Here is a 16,908-nt window from a genome sequence, read left to right as displayed (position 1 = left end):
TTAAGAAAATAATACAATTTACAACAGCATGAACAATGAAATTCTTAGGGATAAATCAGACAAAAGTAAAACTTTTATAATGAAAAGCATAAAACATCACTCAGAGAGGTAAAATAAGACCTAAATAAATATACTGCGCTCATGGATCAGAAGACTCAATATAGCCAAGATGTCCATTCTCCTCAAATTGGTGTGTACATTCAGTGTGATCCCAATCAAAATAACAGCAGGCTGTGTGCGTGTGTGTGTGTGTGTGTGTGTGTGTGTGTGTAGATGCTGACAAATTGGTTCTACGATTGCATGAAACTACAAACCTAAAACAACTTTGAAAAAGAACAATATTGGGAGGCTTACAGTACCTGTCTTCAAGAGTTACTATAAAACTAAAGTAATTAAGACAGTGTGGTATTAGTCTAAAGAAAGCAAATAGATCAGTGTAACAGAACAGAGAATCCAGAAATAGACTTGCATATGTATGGTTAATTGATCTCTGACAATATTGCAAAGACAATTCAATAGACAAATGAGTGTTTTCAACAAATGATGCTGGAAAAATTAGATATCCATATGCAATAAAATAAAATTTGATTGTTTCACATGTTATAAAAATAAACTCAAAAAGGACTATATATCAAAATGTAAAGCTTGAACATGTAAAATTTCTAGAAGAAAATATAGAAGAAAACTTTTGTGAACCAGGCTAGTTGGAGATTCCTTACATACAACACAAAAGCATGACCCATAAGACAAAACTGATAAAATAGACTTTACTGAAATTAAAAACTTTTGTTCTTTGAAGTACCCTTTTTAGAAAACAAAAAGACAGCTGTAGACTGGGAGAAAATATTTTCAAACCTGAAGGAGTTTTATCCATATCATATAAAGAACTGTCAAAACTCAATAATAAATTCAGTTAGAAAACAGGAAAAAGCTTGAACAGACACCTCACTTAGGAAGATCTGGATGGAAAATAAACATAAGAAAAGTTTCTCAACATTTTTAGTTAGTAGAGAAATAAATGCAAATTAAAACCACAAGGAGATACCACTTTACACATTTATACATGAATGTTTAAACTTAAAAACACAGACCATATCAAATGATGGTGAGGATATAGAGCAACTAGAACTCTGAAACCCGCTGGTGGGAATATAAAATAGTACAACTATGTAAAACTATGCGGCAAGTTTTTAAGCACATATACAATTCTATGACTTGGCCATTCCACTCCTAGGTACTAACCCATGAGATATGAAAACATATGTCCATACAAAGACTTGCACACAATAGCAGCTTTATTTGAAACAATTCAAAACTGGAAGCAGTCCAAACACCTATTAAAAGGTAGATAAATTGTGTTATATTCATGTAATGGAATAATAACAGCAATAAAACCCAACAAACTCTTGATACATAGGATGAAATTTATCAATCAAAATAATTATGCTATTGGAAAGAAGCTAGATTAACTGTTCATACTGTATGATTCTATTATCGTAAAATTCTAGAAAATGCAAACTAATATATGGTGACAGAAAGCAGAACGGGAGCTGGGAGGAGTCAGGTATTACAATCGGGCATAAGGAAACTTTGAGGTAATGGAAAAGTTTATCTTAATTGTGGAAGTGATTTCAACAGTGTATACATATGTTCACCCTTAAATTATGCACTTTTGATATCTGCAGTTTATTGTACTTTAACCTTCAAGCTGTTAAAAATTAACCGGAGATAATTTTCAATTGTTGTGTAAGGTTTGCCACAAAGTGTAATATCTGCAAAGAAGGAGACAGCTAATTTTTTCCTCTTAAGATTGTGGAAAAAGTTGTAATACTACAGAGACCTGTGGAATCTAAGGATTAGTTGACCAACGCTTGTAAAGCTACTAATCTGAAAAACACATTTTCAGTTACCAAAGTTATTTTCTCTCTTCCATCGTGTAAACAGAATGTCGGGGTTCTTCTAATTTGGGTGTTTCTAAAATTTAAATCCATGCGAACAGATTAGGAAAGGCCACGAAATCCTACGTCACCTCTAACCTCACTGCTTGAAGCCTTGCGAGAGGAACTGGCCATGGGCCCCACCCCAGCCTATAAATCACCAGGGCGCAGCCTCAGTGCGTGGGGGTCGGCAGCAGCCAGCGTCAGGCGGCTCCCCGCACGCTTCTTCCTAGGCGGTAGGCCGTGGCTGCCACGTGACTCCCGCTAACACCGGATGATGGCGCAGCGCTGTGCACGCAGGCGCAGTGTGGAGCCCTTGCGGCCGAAGCTCACGCGGTAAGCCGCTGCACGTGTGCTACGGCGGGCGGAGGGCCGGGATCCCAGTATGTGGGGCCAGGGTCACTTTTCTAGAGCTTCTGCAACGGAAAGTGTGAGGTCAGTAGTAGTTTTTGTGGTACGTGCAGTGGTGGCCGCTTCAAGGACTATTTTCGTCGCTGCTTGCGTTTTAAGTCTCCAATCCTGGGAGGAGGCCCATTTCAGGGTTTTCTGTCACCTAGCCGCCCGCCACCCCAGAGGGGTGCCAGATGCCCCGGTTTTTGAGTGCGTGCAGGCAGGCGAAAGTGGCTTGAAAAGACCTCGGGCCTGAATAATCCCCATGAAGACGAGGTCACGCAGCCTCCACACTCTCTTCCCCTTCTCGAAAATTCTGTGCCATTTAAGTTTCAAAATCCGTTATAAAATAAGTGTCAGAGAGCTACGTGTACTCGTTTTTTCCAAATTTTCATCACGAAGTGGAGATTTGGACGTACCATTTTGTGATCTCTGTTTGCAGAAAGTGGGTACGGCATCAGTGCCTTCATAATCAGGGCAAGTCATTTTAAAATAAGATTTAAAAACTACTCTAGAAGTAGCTTCTTGGAGTGTGTGGAGAGATTTCCAAAGTAATTTTAACTTTTACTGAATTTAAGCCTTAATGCCTTCCATGGGAATATATCGTCTGCCTAAAAGTTTTTACAGCTTTTCAATCAGTTGAATTTAAAAACTGCTTTTTGACTAGTGGAAAAGAACTCTTGTTTTGGAGACATTTTCATGCCACTTAACGAAAATTTTTTTTTTTAAAAATTAAGTTGTAACAAAAGTAACCCATTTTTAAAATTTTTTTGTGATGAGGAGTTAATGTTTTCCTTTTCATAATGAGAGAGCATTTGAAACTTTAGTATAGTGGTGTTCCTAGACAACTTTTAAAGCTCTTAAAAAGTTGCGGTGGCTTAGGCCTGTAATCCCAGCACTTTGAGAGGCCGAGGTGGGCAAATCACAAGGTCGGGAGTTCAAGACCAGCCTGGCCAACATGGTGAAACCCCATCTCTACTAAAAATACAAAAATTAGCCGGACGTGGTGTCGTGCACCGGTAATCTCAGCTACTTGGGAGGGTGAGGCAGGAGAATTGCTTGAACCCGGGAAGTGGAGGTTGCAGTGAGCTGAGATCTCCAGCCTGAGCGACAGAGCAAGACTTCATTTGGGAAAAAAAAAAAACATCAAAAAATCTGTGTTTTAATTTTCCTTCAACACTTAGGAATGGAAAGTGCAATATTCGAGTATATTACAGATAAAATTACATAGTATACATTTATTTTGGAATATTTTTGCATTTGATAAAGTATATTATGTAGTGAAAATTATTTTTGAAGTAATAGGCAAAATTCTATGTATTTTTGCAGTCTTCAATCCCACAGAATCTTCAAAAATAGTAACCACTGTGCCTTTTACATAAAATAGACTACCAGTTTAAAGCATTTGTTCTATTACTTGTAATGTTTCTCTTTGTTTACGTTGTGGAAGTCCTTTTTATGGGAGGATATTTTCTAAAAAAGAATATGTACATTGTTTCAAAGTATTGATTTATGTAAGTGATCAAAATATATATGAGTTGTTCAGTATAAATTTGTAAAAGTTTGGCTAAAGAGATAATTTTAAGGATAGAGATTATATATGATAAAATTGCATCTACTACAAAATACTCAAAAGAATTAGTGAAGGAAATATTGAGTTCATTTTTAATATAGAGTTTGAATTTTGATAACTGCATTTAGGACAAAACATTTGTAAGAATTGAACATGATGTAGTTTAGTCTTCATTCATTATTAACGGATGGATTATTATAATCTAATTTAAGGTATTGTTTTAGTTTTTCAGGAATTGTTCAAATGGATGAAGATACACATTACGATAAAGGTACTGACACTAAAAATTATTTTGGGGTGTAAGAGCCAGATGATACTGATTAATTTCTAATTTTCCTTGTATTGTGATTTGATTTTAGTGGAAGATGTGGTTGGAAGTCACATAGAAGATGCAGTAACATTTTGGGCCCAGGTAAATAGCAAACTGGTTGATATCCCCCCCTCACCTCCCCCAATCCAGTTCCTCCCCAACAAAAACAAAGATAAAACGCAAGAATAAATACATTTATCATTCTCATTGCCTAATATTTATTGAATTATTTATCACCAGGCATTGTTAGAAGACAAATGTTGACAGCTGTGACATTACTTGACTCATTAATATTATGCGCATAATACACCAAGTTTAAAAAAATAAAATTGGAAAGATTGTGATTTCAGAATTCCGCTCAATTCTAGGCTGCTTTTGCTGGAGTCTGAGAGCCTGTTGTATTTGTGAAGTTATAGCCCCATCTAGGGGTCTTTTATAAGATTGTTTCTTGAAGGAGGATAAGTTTTAAAAATCTCGGTCATTTTTTCTAATGGCTTAAATTTGAGATGTGGTATTTTTCTCATTATAACATTGGAAGCATGAATGAAACATTTCTGATTTTCTGTTGGGAGGCTGTCAGTTAGGTAAAGTTACTCAGTTTTAAATACAAAGCAAGCACTGAAGGGCTGTGTTCCATAATTTAAGAAGGTAAATTCCTCTGATACACAGAACGACCTGCTAATTTTTGGTTTTGTAAACTATACATGATATGGAAGGGAAAGAAATTACATTTCTCTATACTCCCTACAGCATGGGAACTCCTTTTGGTGGGGGGTGAGGTGAACTCGTAATGTGGGAAATAGGAGAATATATGAGAAGAAAGTTCTAGAAGAATATGATTAACCCAGAGTTCTTAAATGTATAGTCAAGCATCACTTAATGACTGGGATACATACAGAGAAATGCATCATTAGGCAACTTCGTCGCTGTATGAACATCGTAGAATGTACTTAGAGAAACCTAGATGATATAGCCTACCACATACCTAGGCCATGTGGTGTACTTGTACCCCATGTTACTGTACGAATGCTGCAGACAATTGTACACAATAGTAAGTCTTTATGTATCTAAGCATAAAGGTACAGTAAAAACATTTTATAAAAGATTAAAAAATGGTACACCTGTATAGGGCACTTACCATGAATGGAGCTTGCAGGATTAGAAATTGCTTTGGGTGAGTCATTGAGTGAGTAGTGAGGAATGTCAAGACCTGGGACATTACTGTACACTACTGTATACTTTATAAATACCATACACTTAGGCTACACTAAATTTATAAAAATATTTTTCTTCAATAAACCTTAGCTTACTGTAACTTTTAATAAACTTTTGACTCATTTGTAATAACACAGCTTAAAACAAACATTGTAGAGCTGTGCAAAAATATTCTTTACGTCCTTATTCTAAAGCTTTCTTCTCTTTTTAAACTTTTGATTTTTTTTACTTTAAAAACTTTTTGGTTAAAAACGAAGACACAAGATCTTCAATATCACTGTCTTTCACCTCCACTTCTTGTCCTACTAGAAGGTCTTCAGGGTCAGTAATGTGCATGGAGCTGTCATCTTCTGTAATAATGCCCTTTTGGAATACCTTCAGAAGGACTTGAGGCAGCTGTACAATTAACTTTTTTAAATAAGTAGGAGTACACTAAAATAAGAAAAATTATAGTAAAAAAATATATATACACACACACACCAGTGACATAGTTGTTTATTTTCATTACCAAGTATTATGTACTGTACATAATTGTATGTGCTGTGCTTTTGTAAGACTGGGGCACAGTAGGTTTACACCAGCATCACCACAAATATGTGAGTAATGCATTGCTCTATGGTGTTACAATGGCTAGGACTACACTAGGCAATAGGAATTTTTCAGCTTCATTATGATCTTATGGGACTACTGTAGTGTATGTGGTTCATTCTTGACCAAAATGTCACTATGTGGGGCATGGCTGCATATAAAAAAACATTGTAGAAGGGTGATGTTATGGAAAACTTGGGGCAAATTCATGTGTCTGCCTATGCACATATATTTGGCAAATTTGTTTCTGCTTATGCATGTTCTCTAAAGGTTGCTCACACGTTCTGGTTCCATGCCCATTGTCTCTGTATTAGTGACAACTGCATCACTCTCAACAGTGTCCCAGGGTGGATGATAAATTATATTTAAGCTTATTATATAGAAACATCATTTATCGGTGTAAAAAGATTTTCTAGACTAGTGCTGTCTAGTAGAAATATATGAGCCACGTAAGTAATTTTGAAACATTTTTGGCAGCCACATTGAAGAAACTAAAAATTGCAGGTGACATTTTAATAAGTACATTTTATTTAACTCAATATATCCAAAATATTGTTTCAAAATATAATTGGCATAAAAATTTGAACAGGATAGTTTATATTTCCTTTTTAATATTGTCTTTGAAATCCGGTGTGTATATTAGACTTACAGCATATCTCCTTAGACTAGCCATATTTCAAGTGGGTATTGGCTGTTGAATTCACTAGTGCAGCTCTAGACTTTGATTTCAGTTTACTTTATTTGTGAATATATTGATTGAATTTGGAGCAAATTCAAGTCAGCAGTTTTTTTTCTGTAAAGGATCAGATGATGAGTATTTTACCATTTTTAGGCCATACAGTTTCTTTCGCAGCTATTCAATTCTGCCAACACAGTGCAAAGCAGCCATAGACATAGTGTGAATGACTGTGTGTAGCTGTGATGCAGTAAACTTTATTTACTAAAACAGGTGGCTGTAATTTGCCAACCTCTGAGTTAAACCATGAAGTTGAGGCTCTTGTAGAAGAACGTTTAAAACAGGCATAGAGAAGTCTAAGTAGAGATTTGGAAATATGTGTAGGCAGATTAGGATGAAAATCTGCTCACATGTATTCTCAATTTTTTTGCCCTGTGGGCTTCTGCCTTATAAACCACTTATAAGCAAACACTTCAGATTGGATGAGTGGCAGCTGAAGGAATCTGACATATTTGACTCCACCTGTTTCTTTGAAAGAATGAGCTTCTGGTCAGGCATGGTGGCTCATGCCTGTAATCCCAACACTTTGGGAGACCTATGTGAGAGGATCGCCTGAGCCCAGCAGTTTGAGACCAGCCTTGGCAATATAGTGAGACCTTGTCACTACAAAAAAAAAAAAAAAAAAAAAATTAGCCGGGCATGGTGGTGCGTGCCTGTGTTCCCAGCTATGTGGGGGCTGAGGGTGTGAGGATTGCCTGGGCCCAGGAGATTGAGACTGCAGTGAGCTGAGATTGTGCCAAACAAACAAAGAGCTCCTATTTGTTTTAGTCTGTATAGTGAAAAAATATAGTTATATGGAATATTTTGATTCCAGGGGTTTGTTCACAAAGGCTGCTTCTATTGTTTCTCAGGTCAGTTTAAATTCAGTTCATGTTCTGTGCTGAGACTTTGATATTCATCATAATGTTCTTTGAACTGCTCTTTCAGAGTTTTTTTTTTCAGTCATCATGGATAATCATGTTCTTTCTAGCATTATTGAATATTTTGTTGGTATATTTCTTTAGAACATATATATATATATTTAACATTTTATTTTGAAGAAACTTTGACTTACAGGAATGTTGCAAAATTAGTACAGAGGCTAGAATGTGGCTCTGTATACTCTTCACCCAGCTTCCTTTAATGCTAATGTGTTATATAACCACAATATAGTGATGAAAGCCAGGGAATTAACATTAGTACAATGCTATTAACTAAACTACAGCCCTTATTTAAATTTTAGCAGTTTTTTGTCTTTTTGTGTTCCAGGATCCAATACAGAATGCCAAATTGTATTTAGTTGTGTATCTTTGGTTTCCTTTAACCTCTGAATGTTCCTCAATTTTTCCTTGTATTTCAAGACTATTGACACTTCTGATGAATATTAGTTATTTTGTAGAGTATCTTTTAATTTGGGTTTGTTTGATGATTTCTTATGAATAGATTAGCAAGAGTTCCACAGAAGTGATATTGTAGTCCTCTCAGCATATCATATTGGGGTTTCATGATGTGATATACCTTCTTATTGATGATAACCTTGATTCACTTGGGTAAGGTGGCAACTTCCAGGTTTTTTCACTGTAAAGTTACTCTTTTTTCTTTTGTAATTAATAAATGTTTTAGGAGACTTATTGTGGCTGTCTAACGCAGTTTCTCTTCAAATTTTCACCCACGAATTTTATTGTTTGTTGCTCTAGTGCTTGCCTAATGATGATTTTCTATTCTCCTCATTCCTTCTACATTTATTAATTGGAATTCTTCTGTAAGGAAGAGCTGTCTCTTCTCTGCCATTTATTTATTCAATTATTTATATCAATATAAACTCAAGGATATTTATTCCGTGGGTTATAATCCTATGCTATCATTATTTATTTTGTTGTTTAAATTATTCAGCCTTGGCCATTGGGACAAAGTTCACCAAAGAACACAGATTGGTACTTGTCCTTAAACGTCTCCTATTCTTTTTTGGAGCACTGTTTTTTTTTTTTTTCCAAGACAGGGTCTCCGTCACCAAGGCTAGAGTGCAGTAGTGTGATCATGGCTTACTGCAGTCTCGAACTTCCGGGCTGAAGCAATCCTCCCACCTCATCTTCCTGTGTAGTTGGGACTATAGGTGCACACTACCATGCCCGGCTAATTTTTTGTATTATTTTTGTAGAGGCAGGGTTTCACCATGTTGCCAAGCTAGTCTCAAACTCCTGGGCTCAAAAATGATCCTCCCACCTCGGCCCTCCAAAGTGCTGGGATTACAGGTGTAAGCCATCACAACCCGTTTTTTGTTTTGTTTTGTTTTGTTTTGTTTTTTTTTAGCATTTCTTTACTTTCTGGCACCATCAAATGTTCCAGGATCATCTTTTATTTCCCAGTTTGAGCTCTGCAATCAACTCAATCTTTAAGGAATCCTTTCCATATGATTTAATTATATTTGATATCTTGTTTGAATTCTACCTAATTTGAACACATTGGGAAGTAAACTTTTTCTATGGCCTAGTCTCATTTCTTATAAATAACTCATTTAAATTATGAAAAAATACAGACATAAGAACTTGATTTAATTTCTAATGGCCTAAAATCTTTTAAGTTTATCATGGTTAGAACCTTCAAGCGTGTAACACTATAAAATAATATTTTGCTGTATCTTATACTATATCTGATCTTTCTAGAGTGTCAGTAGAAATAAAGATATCATGAAGATTGGTTGCTCACTGTCTGAAGTTTGCCCCCAGGCCAGTTCAGTTTTGGGGAATCTTGACCCAAACAAGGTGAGCCATATTCTTGAATATAATTATTTCATTCCTCCTGTCAGCTTTCCTGTGTCTTAGATATTTAGTTTTTGGAGTTTTTGGTATATTTGAAAAGAAGAGGCTGATTTTTGGAATTTGTATAAACTACTGTTATGGTAAATTTATTAATTCAAAAATACTTATGGACTGAATATTACTCAGTCTTAAAAGGAAATTTGACATAAGCTACAACATGGATGCATCTTCAGGACATTAGCTAAATAAGCCAGTCACAAAAGGGCAAATACTGTTATGGTTCTACTTGTATGAAGTACTTAGAGTAGTCAAAATCATAGAGACAGAAAAAGTGAATGATGGTTATCAGGGACTGGGGGAAGATTGGGGATGGGGAGTTACTGATTAATGGATGTAGGGTTTCAGTTTTACAAGATGAAAATAGCTATGGAGTTGGATGATGAATGGTGGCGAAGGTTGCAAAACAGTATGAATGTACTTAATGCCACTGAACTGTACACTTAACAATGGTCAAGATAGTCAATTTTATGTTATGTATAGTTTACTACAGTTAAAAATAGGAAAAATAGAATTAAAAGCTACACTATTCTAGCCAAAAAACAAAAGTGAAGAAAACGTATGGACTGTCTGCCATGTACCTGGCACTGTATTAAGCATTAAGTATGCAGTGGTGAACAAACTAGATTCCTTGCCTTTGACTTTGATTCACAAAAAATTTGTAAGATGCATCTTTATGCAGAGCAATTTGGCTTTTTTCTTTTTTACTGAGGTATAACTTGTATACAGTAAGGTATATATCTCTTAAGATCCTAAGTATTTAACTTGGTGAGTTTTTACATATGTATGTATCCATGTAACCACCATCCAGATCAACATATGGTTCCATCATTTCAGAAAATTCCTTCAGGCCCCTTTTCAGTCAATTCTTAGTAGTTTCTCCATCAGAGGTATAACCATCATTCTGACACTGTCATCATAGATTCATTTGTCTGTTCTTAAATCATGCAGTATGTACTTTATTGTATGTATCTGGCTTCTTTTGTTCAACATCATTTCTGAGATTCATTTATATTGTGTGTACTAGTGTATTGGTAGTCTGTTCTTTTTTAAGCTATTTAACATTCATTGTATAAATATAACACAATTTATTGACCTCCTTTGATGGGCATTTGGATTTTTTGCAGTTTTTAACTACTCTGAATGAAACTGCTGTGAAATCCTCATATAAGTCTTCTGCTGGATGTATTGACTCATTTCTTTTGCACATATATCTAGAGTAGAATTGCTAAATTGCAGGGTAGGCATGTTTCTGCCAAAGTAGATACTGCCAAACAGCTTTGCAAAAGTGTTGAATCAATTTACATTCTTATCAGCAATTTATGAGAGTTGTAGTTCCTTCATGTCCTCACCAGCCCCCTGCTTTGCTAGTGTACTGAGGTTGTGTTTTAATATTTTTATTAGCCCTTTGGAAGGGCTCTTGTGAAGTACCTATTCACATCTTTTCCCCATTTTTAAATTAGGTTATTTGTCTTGATTGATTTGTAGGCATTCTGTATGTTTTTTCACTTTAATTTTCATTTTTATTTCTACCTCTTAAAGTCAATGATAAAGTCACAACTGTAAAATGAATGCATTTAAAAAATAAAAGATATATTTCAATGACAAAAAGTATGCAATGATCATGAAAATCAACTGTACACTTTGCCAAGGCCAAAGAATGAAAGACAATATGAAAAAGCCAATCTTCAAATATATCCTCAACAAAAACTCCCTCCTAAATAGTAAAATCATCATTTAAGAATATTTGTCTTTACACATCTAAACAGCAGCTCCAACCAAAAAAAAAGCGGGGGGAATGGGCAGATGATAACTCTCCCCAAGTTTTCCAGATATAAACATGTGGTCACCAGGAATTCAAGATTAAACTTCTAAAGCAACATTTAACTCAAAATAAAGTGAACATTTCTGACAGATGACAACAGTAGTATGAACCTGATTTTTCCTTTCCTAGATAGAAATGAGATGGGGCATTTCAGTAATCATCTAAGAATAACTGTAGAAATACTCACAGTTCTACCACCCCACCCACTGGTATAAAGCAGATACCTTCCATGAAAGTATCTTTCACATTACTAAAATATCCTCACTTATTTGGGACAATTTCATGCGTAGATGAGTACAGACACTTGTTTTTAGGTGTGTGGAATTATTGGAGCTGAGATATTTGAAACAATATCTGAATCTTAGCAGAGCTATAATAATCCTTTCACTATACATTGATTGGGCTTCCTTAACCAAATCTGAGCAACTACTGTAATAACGATGCTGGTGGTAGTCCATGATACTCTCAAATTTTTTCCCTTTAAGAAATGTATAATCCATGTAACACTAGTAAATATGTTACATTGTACACCTTCTTAACAAAGAATGGCTGTTTTCAGGCCTTACTAGGAAAACAAACGGACAAACAATGGCAGTTACTGCCTGTTTTTATCACTGATAAGCTGCAATAAAGCTCAAATGATGGATGGTTTACGTGTGTGATATTAAGTACAAAATGAAAGCCATTATAATTTTACCAAAGAAACATGAAAAATATGGGAAGAAGTGAAATGAACATGGCATGGGTCCCAAAGATTACAATATGTTTCAGAACAGGATTTGGAAAACAAACAATTTCTTGAATATTTCTTATACTGGAAAGATCCAAAGCAAATCCAGGCAAGCTTAGCCATACCTTGTCAAAGATAAATACTCAGCTAAGTTAGAAGTTCCATTTGCTAAAGTGTATCTGCTGATCAGATCTACCCTGCTACTTAGAGCCAGCCAGGAAGGTGGCCATTACTCATGCTCATTCACTCTTTCTATGTCTTATCAAGAGTCACATGTAACAATTTTTTTTTTCAGACCAAATGCTTTATACAGTGAACTACAGGAAAAACAATTCTAAATACACTTTTAAAATGCTAGAGAGTTAAGATAACCTTATTAAAGAAAAAAACACTGAAAATGTAAAGGGTCCATACAAAATAAGAGCTGTATTAAGTGTATACTTTCTATTTTAATAATTCACGTGGCTGTGCTCTTAAAATGAGAGAAGCAGATATTTTACCCATGTCTTCTGGCAAGAGATTCAAAAGCAGAAGTAGCAGGGCTATAAAATTTCATAAAATTTGTGGGATTTTTTAAAGCTAAATTATTCAATATCTTGTACTGTTGTTGCACCCATGTATTGCCCCGGAATATATGTACAGCATCCCAGCAACAGTGACTGCAACAAAAGTAAGGTAAATAGGTCTACAAAGCATTAGATTTCCTCATTAGAGAAAGTTTTTGCAGAGGAAATGCAAACAACTGCAATTCAGATCACATTATATAAGCTTGACAATTATTTAAACCTTGTATAAAATTAAATCTAACCCTTACCACTACAAATCTGTAAGGAATCAGAAAAGGATTTATAGTACACAAGTCTTGATTACTGTTTCATTCCACTTTGAAATCACTCTGAGCTGAAACAGCATTCTTCCAAGATTTAAAGAAAAATAGATTTTATAAAAGGGATTCTTTTACATTATTTTTGTTACTGACAGAAACAAGTTTTGCTTTTTTCCACTATAATTCGCTCTGATGAAAGAAATAATTCTCTCTCTTAACTCCTAACAAACGCTACATTTTCAAGACTAAAGGAATTACCGGTGGCATTCTTTCTCCTTGATCTAAACTATTTGTCTCTAAAATACGTCAAGTAAGCTTTTAAAGATTCAGGGAGGGGCAGCATTGTGATTTTTTTTCTCTCAGTAAATTTTGAGGTGCCTTCTCTGGCTTCATTGCTTCACTGTGATCTTTTTCTTCCTCTTCTTTGTTATCTTCTTCCATTTTTTCATCCTCCTCTCTGTCTAGAGGCTGAGGAATAAGCTGATTACCCACAAATATGTACCTGTTAGTTCTCTGTTTAACTCTCTCTTTTTTCTTCCTTTTGGGTGGAGCCCTTTGCGGAATCCCCTTGGCCTGCATCTCATCATTTATGAAATTTCTAAGTGTGCGTCGAATGTAAATACGAGCCAAGCCCTGTGGATTCCTGACAGCACAGGGAGGGAGTCCCACAGAATCTGGTTTGCCATTATCATTCTTACTTGGTTGCACAAGTGGAGCAAATGACACCACAAGGATATTTTTCCTTTCCCAAGTGTTTTGTCTAGTTCTGTGTTAACTGATCCTCCATAGGCATGACTAATATGCCTCCAACTTTTAGTAATATTTTCATGATCTTTCTGGACTCCAGCTCCACAGTAAATTCGATCGTACTGATCACTGTCAGATGCTATCTGGAGGCAATTACTGATGACAGATGCAGGTTCACAGAACTCAAATCTTAGGAGTAGTTTTCTTTATAGGTGCATGTTGGAATATCTTCATCTTGAAATGGACAGATGATTTCGCTTACAGTGGGGGCTTGCCAACTTGCACATATAATTCTTTTGATAAGCTGCTAGAAGATCAGGGTGACCTAGCCTTGCCCTGTAACTTCTCTCTTAGATGGATAGTCTGGGTCTAGGAGCTGATTATCAAAGCTATCACTATTTTTGATGAAGCTCTCCAATTTTTCCTTGGCATATTCTACCACATCTGAATGAGGCCCAATCCCATGGTTTACTCCAAAAGGATCTGTGGTGCAGCGGCTGGTCCGGCCCACTGCAGCAGTGAGCAGACCAGGTGCTGGGAGTTGGTGGGGTCTGCGGCAGCTGGACGCTGCCACCACCGCAACAGCACAGCCGCTGCCGCAGCCGAGGAGAGCAAATTGGTGGGGCCGGGACCTTTCTATATGTTATTTATATATGTTTTTTTGAGATGAAGTCTCTGTTGCCCAGGCTGGAGTGCAGTGGTGTGATCATGGCTCACTGCAGCCTCAACCTATTGGGCTCAAGTGATCTTCCCACCTCAGCCTTCCAAGTAGCTGGGACTAAAGGTGTGTGCCACCATGCCCAGCTAATTTTTAAATTTTTTGTAGAGATAGGGCATCACTGTGTTGACCAGGCTGGTCTTGAACTCCTGGGCTCAATCAGTTCTCCCACCTTAGCCTCCCAAAGTGCTGAGATGCATGGTGTGAATCACTGTGCCCAACCTGTACATATTCTTGACACGAGTCCTTTGTCTTTTATATGTGTTGCTAGTATCTTTTAGTCTATGGCCTACGTACTCATTTTCTTGGTATTATTTGTAATTTAATTTATTAATTTTTTTTGGTATGTGCATTCTGCTTCCCATTTAAGACCACTATACTTACCCCAAGATCATAGATATATTTGTGTGTGTGTGTGTGTGTGTGTGTTTCTCTGGAAGTTTTTACCTTTTGCATTTAGGACTGGGGTGACCTCCAGTAAATTTTTTGATTATAATGTGAGGCAGAGATAAAGTTCAGTATTTTTCCATTTGGATATCCAGTTATACCATCACTATTTATTGAAAAGACCATCTTTTCTTTGCTGAATTGTATTGGCATGTTTGTTTTAAATCAAGTGACTATACATGAGTATTAACCATCTTTTTCAATATAATAGGTAACTATAATCTTGAGTGCATCAGATTCTCTGCCAAGAATTTACCCTGGGACATTTCTATACATAGACAAAGATGTTTGTACAAAGATACTCATTGGCAGCTAGTAGGCAAAACTGGAGATTAACTAAATGTCCTTTATATAATACAATAGTAGTAGTAATTATAATAGTATTTATTTCCTTTGTGAGGTAGTGCCAGATATTCTAAGCATTTTGTGTGTAGTAACTCATTTAATGCTCACGGCATCCTTATGAGGCAGGTGTTATTTTTTACACCTTTTTTGAAATTCAGGCATAGCCAGGATAACTTTATGAAAGTCACTAGCTAATTAATGGTAGATCAAGTATAGAAACCCACAGAACCTATCTCTTTAACTGTTGCCCTGCTTAGAAAAATGAACAAATTGTGGTAGAGCCTTATTTTTTTCTTTTTCTTTTTTTTTTAATTGGCAAACATTCCTCAATTTTTTTCTCCTCCCCTTTCCTCTTTTCTTTCTTTTTTTAAATTCTATTTTAAGTTCTAGGGTGCATGTGCACAACGTGCAGGTTTGTTACATATGTATACATGTGCCATGTTGGTGTGCTGTGCCCGTTAACTCATCATTTACATTAGGTATATCTCCTAATGCTATCCCTCCCCTCTCCCGCAACCCCACGACAGGCCCTGGTGTATGATGTTCCCCACCCTGTATCCAAGTGTTCTCGTTGTTCATTTCCCACCTATGAGTGAGAACATGCGGTGTTTGGTTTTCTGTCCTTGTGATAGTTAGCTCAGAATGATGGTTTCTGGCTTCATCCATGTCCCTACAAAGGACATGAACTCATCATTTTTTATGGCTGCATAGTATTCCATGGTGTATATGTGCCACATTTTCTTAATTCAGTCTATCATTGATGGACATATGGATTGGTTCCAAGTCTTTGCTATTGTGAATAGTGCCTCAATAAATATATGTGTGCATGTGTCTTTATAGCAGCATGATTTATAATCCTCTGGGTATATACCCAGTAATGGGATGGCTGGGTCAAATGGTATTTCTAGTTCTAGATCCTTGAGGAATCGCCACACTGTCTTCCACAATGGTTGAACTAGTTTACAGTCCCACCAACAGTGTAAAAGTGTTCCTATTTCTCCACATCGTCTCCAGCATCTGTTGTTTCCTGACTTTTTAATGATCGCCATTCTAACTGGTGTGAGATGGTATCTTATTGTGGTTTTGATTTGCATTTCTCTGATGACCAGTGATGATGAGCATTTTTTCATGTGTCTTTTGGCTGCATAAATATCTTCTTTTGAGAAGTGTCTGTTCATATCCTTTCCCGACTTTGATGGGGTTGTTTGATTTTGTCTTGTAAATTTGTTTAAGTTCTTTGTAGATTCTGGTTACTAGCCCTTTGTCAGGTGGGTAGATTGTAAAAATTTTCTCCCATTCTGTAGGTTGCCTGTTCACTCTGATGGTAGTTTCTTTTGCTGTGCAGAAGCTCTTTAGTTTGATTAGATCCCATTTGTCAATTTTGGCTTTTGTTGCCATTGCTTTTGGTGTTTTAGTCATGAAGTCTTTGCCCATGTCTGTGTCCTGAATGGTATTGCCTAGGTTTTCTTCTAGAGTTTTTATGGTTTTAGGTTTAACATTTAAGTCTTTAATCCATCTTGAATTAATTTTTGTATAAGGTGTAAGGAAGGGATCCAGTTTCAGCTTTCCCCATATGGCTAGCCAGTTTTCCCAGCACCATTTATTAAATAGGGAATCCTTTCCCCATTGCTTGTTTTTGTCAGGTTTGTCAAAGATCAGATGGTTGTAGATGTGTGGTATCATTTCTGAGGGCTCTATTCTGTTCCATTGTTCTATATGTCTGTTT

At 36.2% G+C, this 16,908-nt stretch overlaps 1 protein-coding gene and 1 pseudogene across 7 annotated transcripts in view; one reads left to right on the top strand and one right to left on the bottom strand.

Annotated features, from left to right (window-relative positions):
• The first annotated feature begins 2,195 nt into the window (after window positions 1-2,195).
• The window catches only part of STK31 (serine/threonine kinase 31), a 131,258-nt gene continuing 116,545 nt past the window's right edge, over window positions 2,196-16,908 (top strand). For 4 of the 7 annotated variants that reach the window (XM_063636304.1, XM_055272414.1, XM_055272412.1 and 1 more), the window contains exons 1-4: window positions 2,196-2,273; window positions 4,125-4,171; window positions 4,260-4,312; window positions 9,392-9,490. In XM_063636304.1, coding sequence (XP_063492374.1) covers window positions 2,212-2,273; window positions 4,125-4,171; window positions 4,260-4,312; window positions 9,392-9,490 — 261 coding nt within the window. In that variant the 5' untranslated portion in view covers window positions 2,196-2,211. Of the gene's footprint in view, window positions 2,373-4,124; window positions 4,172-4,259; window positions 4,313-9,391; window positions 9,491-16,908 lie in introns of all 7 variants that reach the window. The other 3 variants (XM_055272416.1, XM_055272415.1, XM_055272413.2) reach the window with 2 other exon arrangements.
• On the bottom strand, window positions 13,212-13,754 carry LOC129479393 (protein-L-isoaspartate O-methyltransferase domain-containing protein 1-like; annotated as a pseudogene).

Source organism: Symphalangus syndactylus, chromosome 3 (genome assembly GCF_028878055.3).
Source record: "Symphalangus syndactylus isolate Jambi chromosome 3, NHGRI_mSymSyn1-v2.1_pri, whole genome shotgun sequence".
Lineage (NCBI taxonomy): Eukaryota > Metazoa > Chordata > Mammalia > Primates > Hylobatidae > Symphalangus > Symphalangus syndactylus.
The sequence above is the reverse complement of the archived record's forward strand: the minus strand, read 5'-3'. Positions and strand labels throughout refer to the sequence as shown.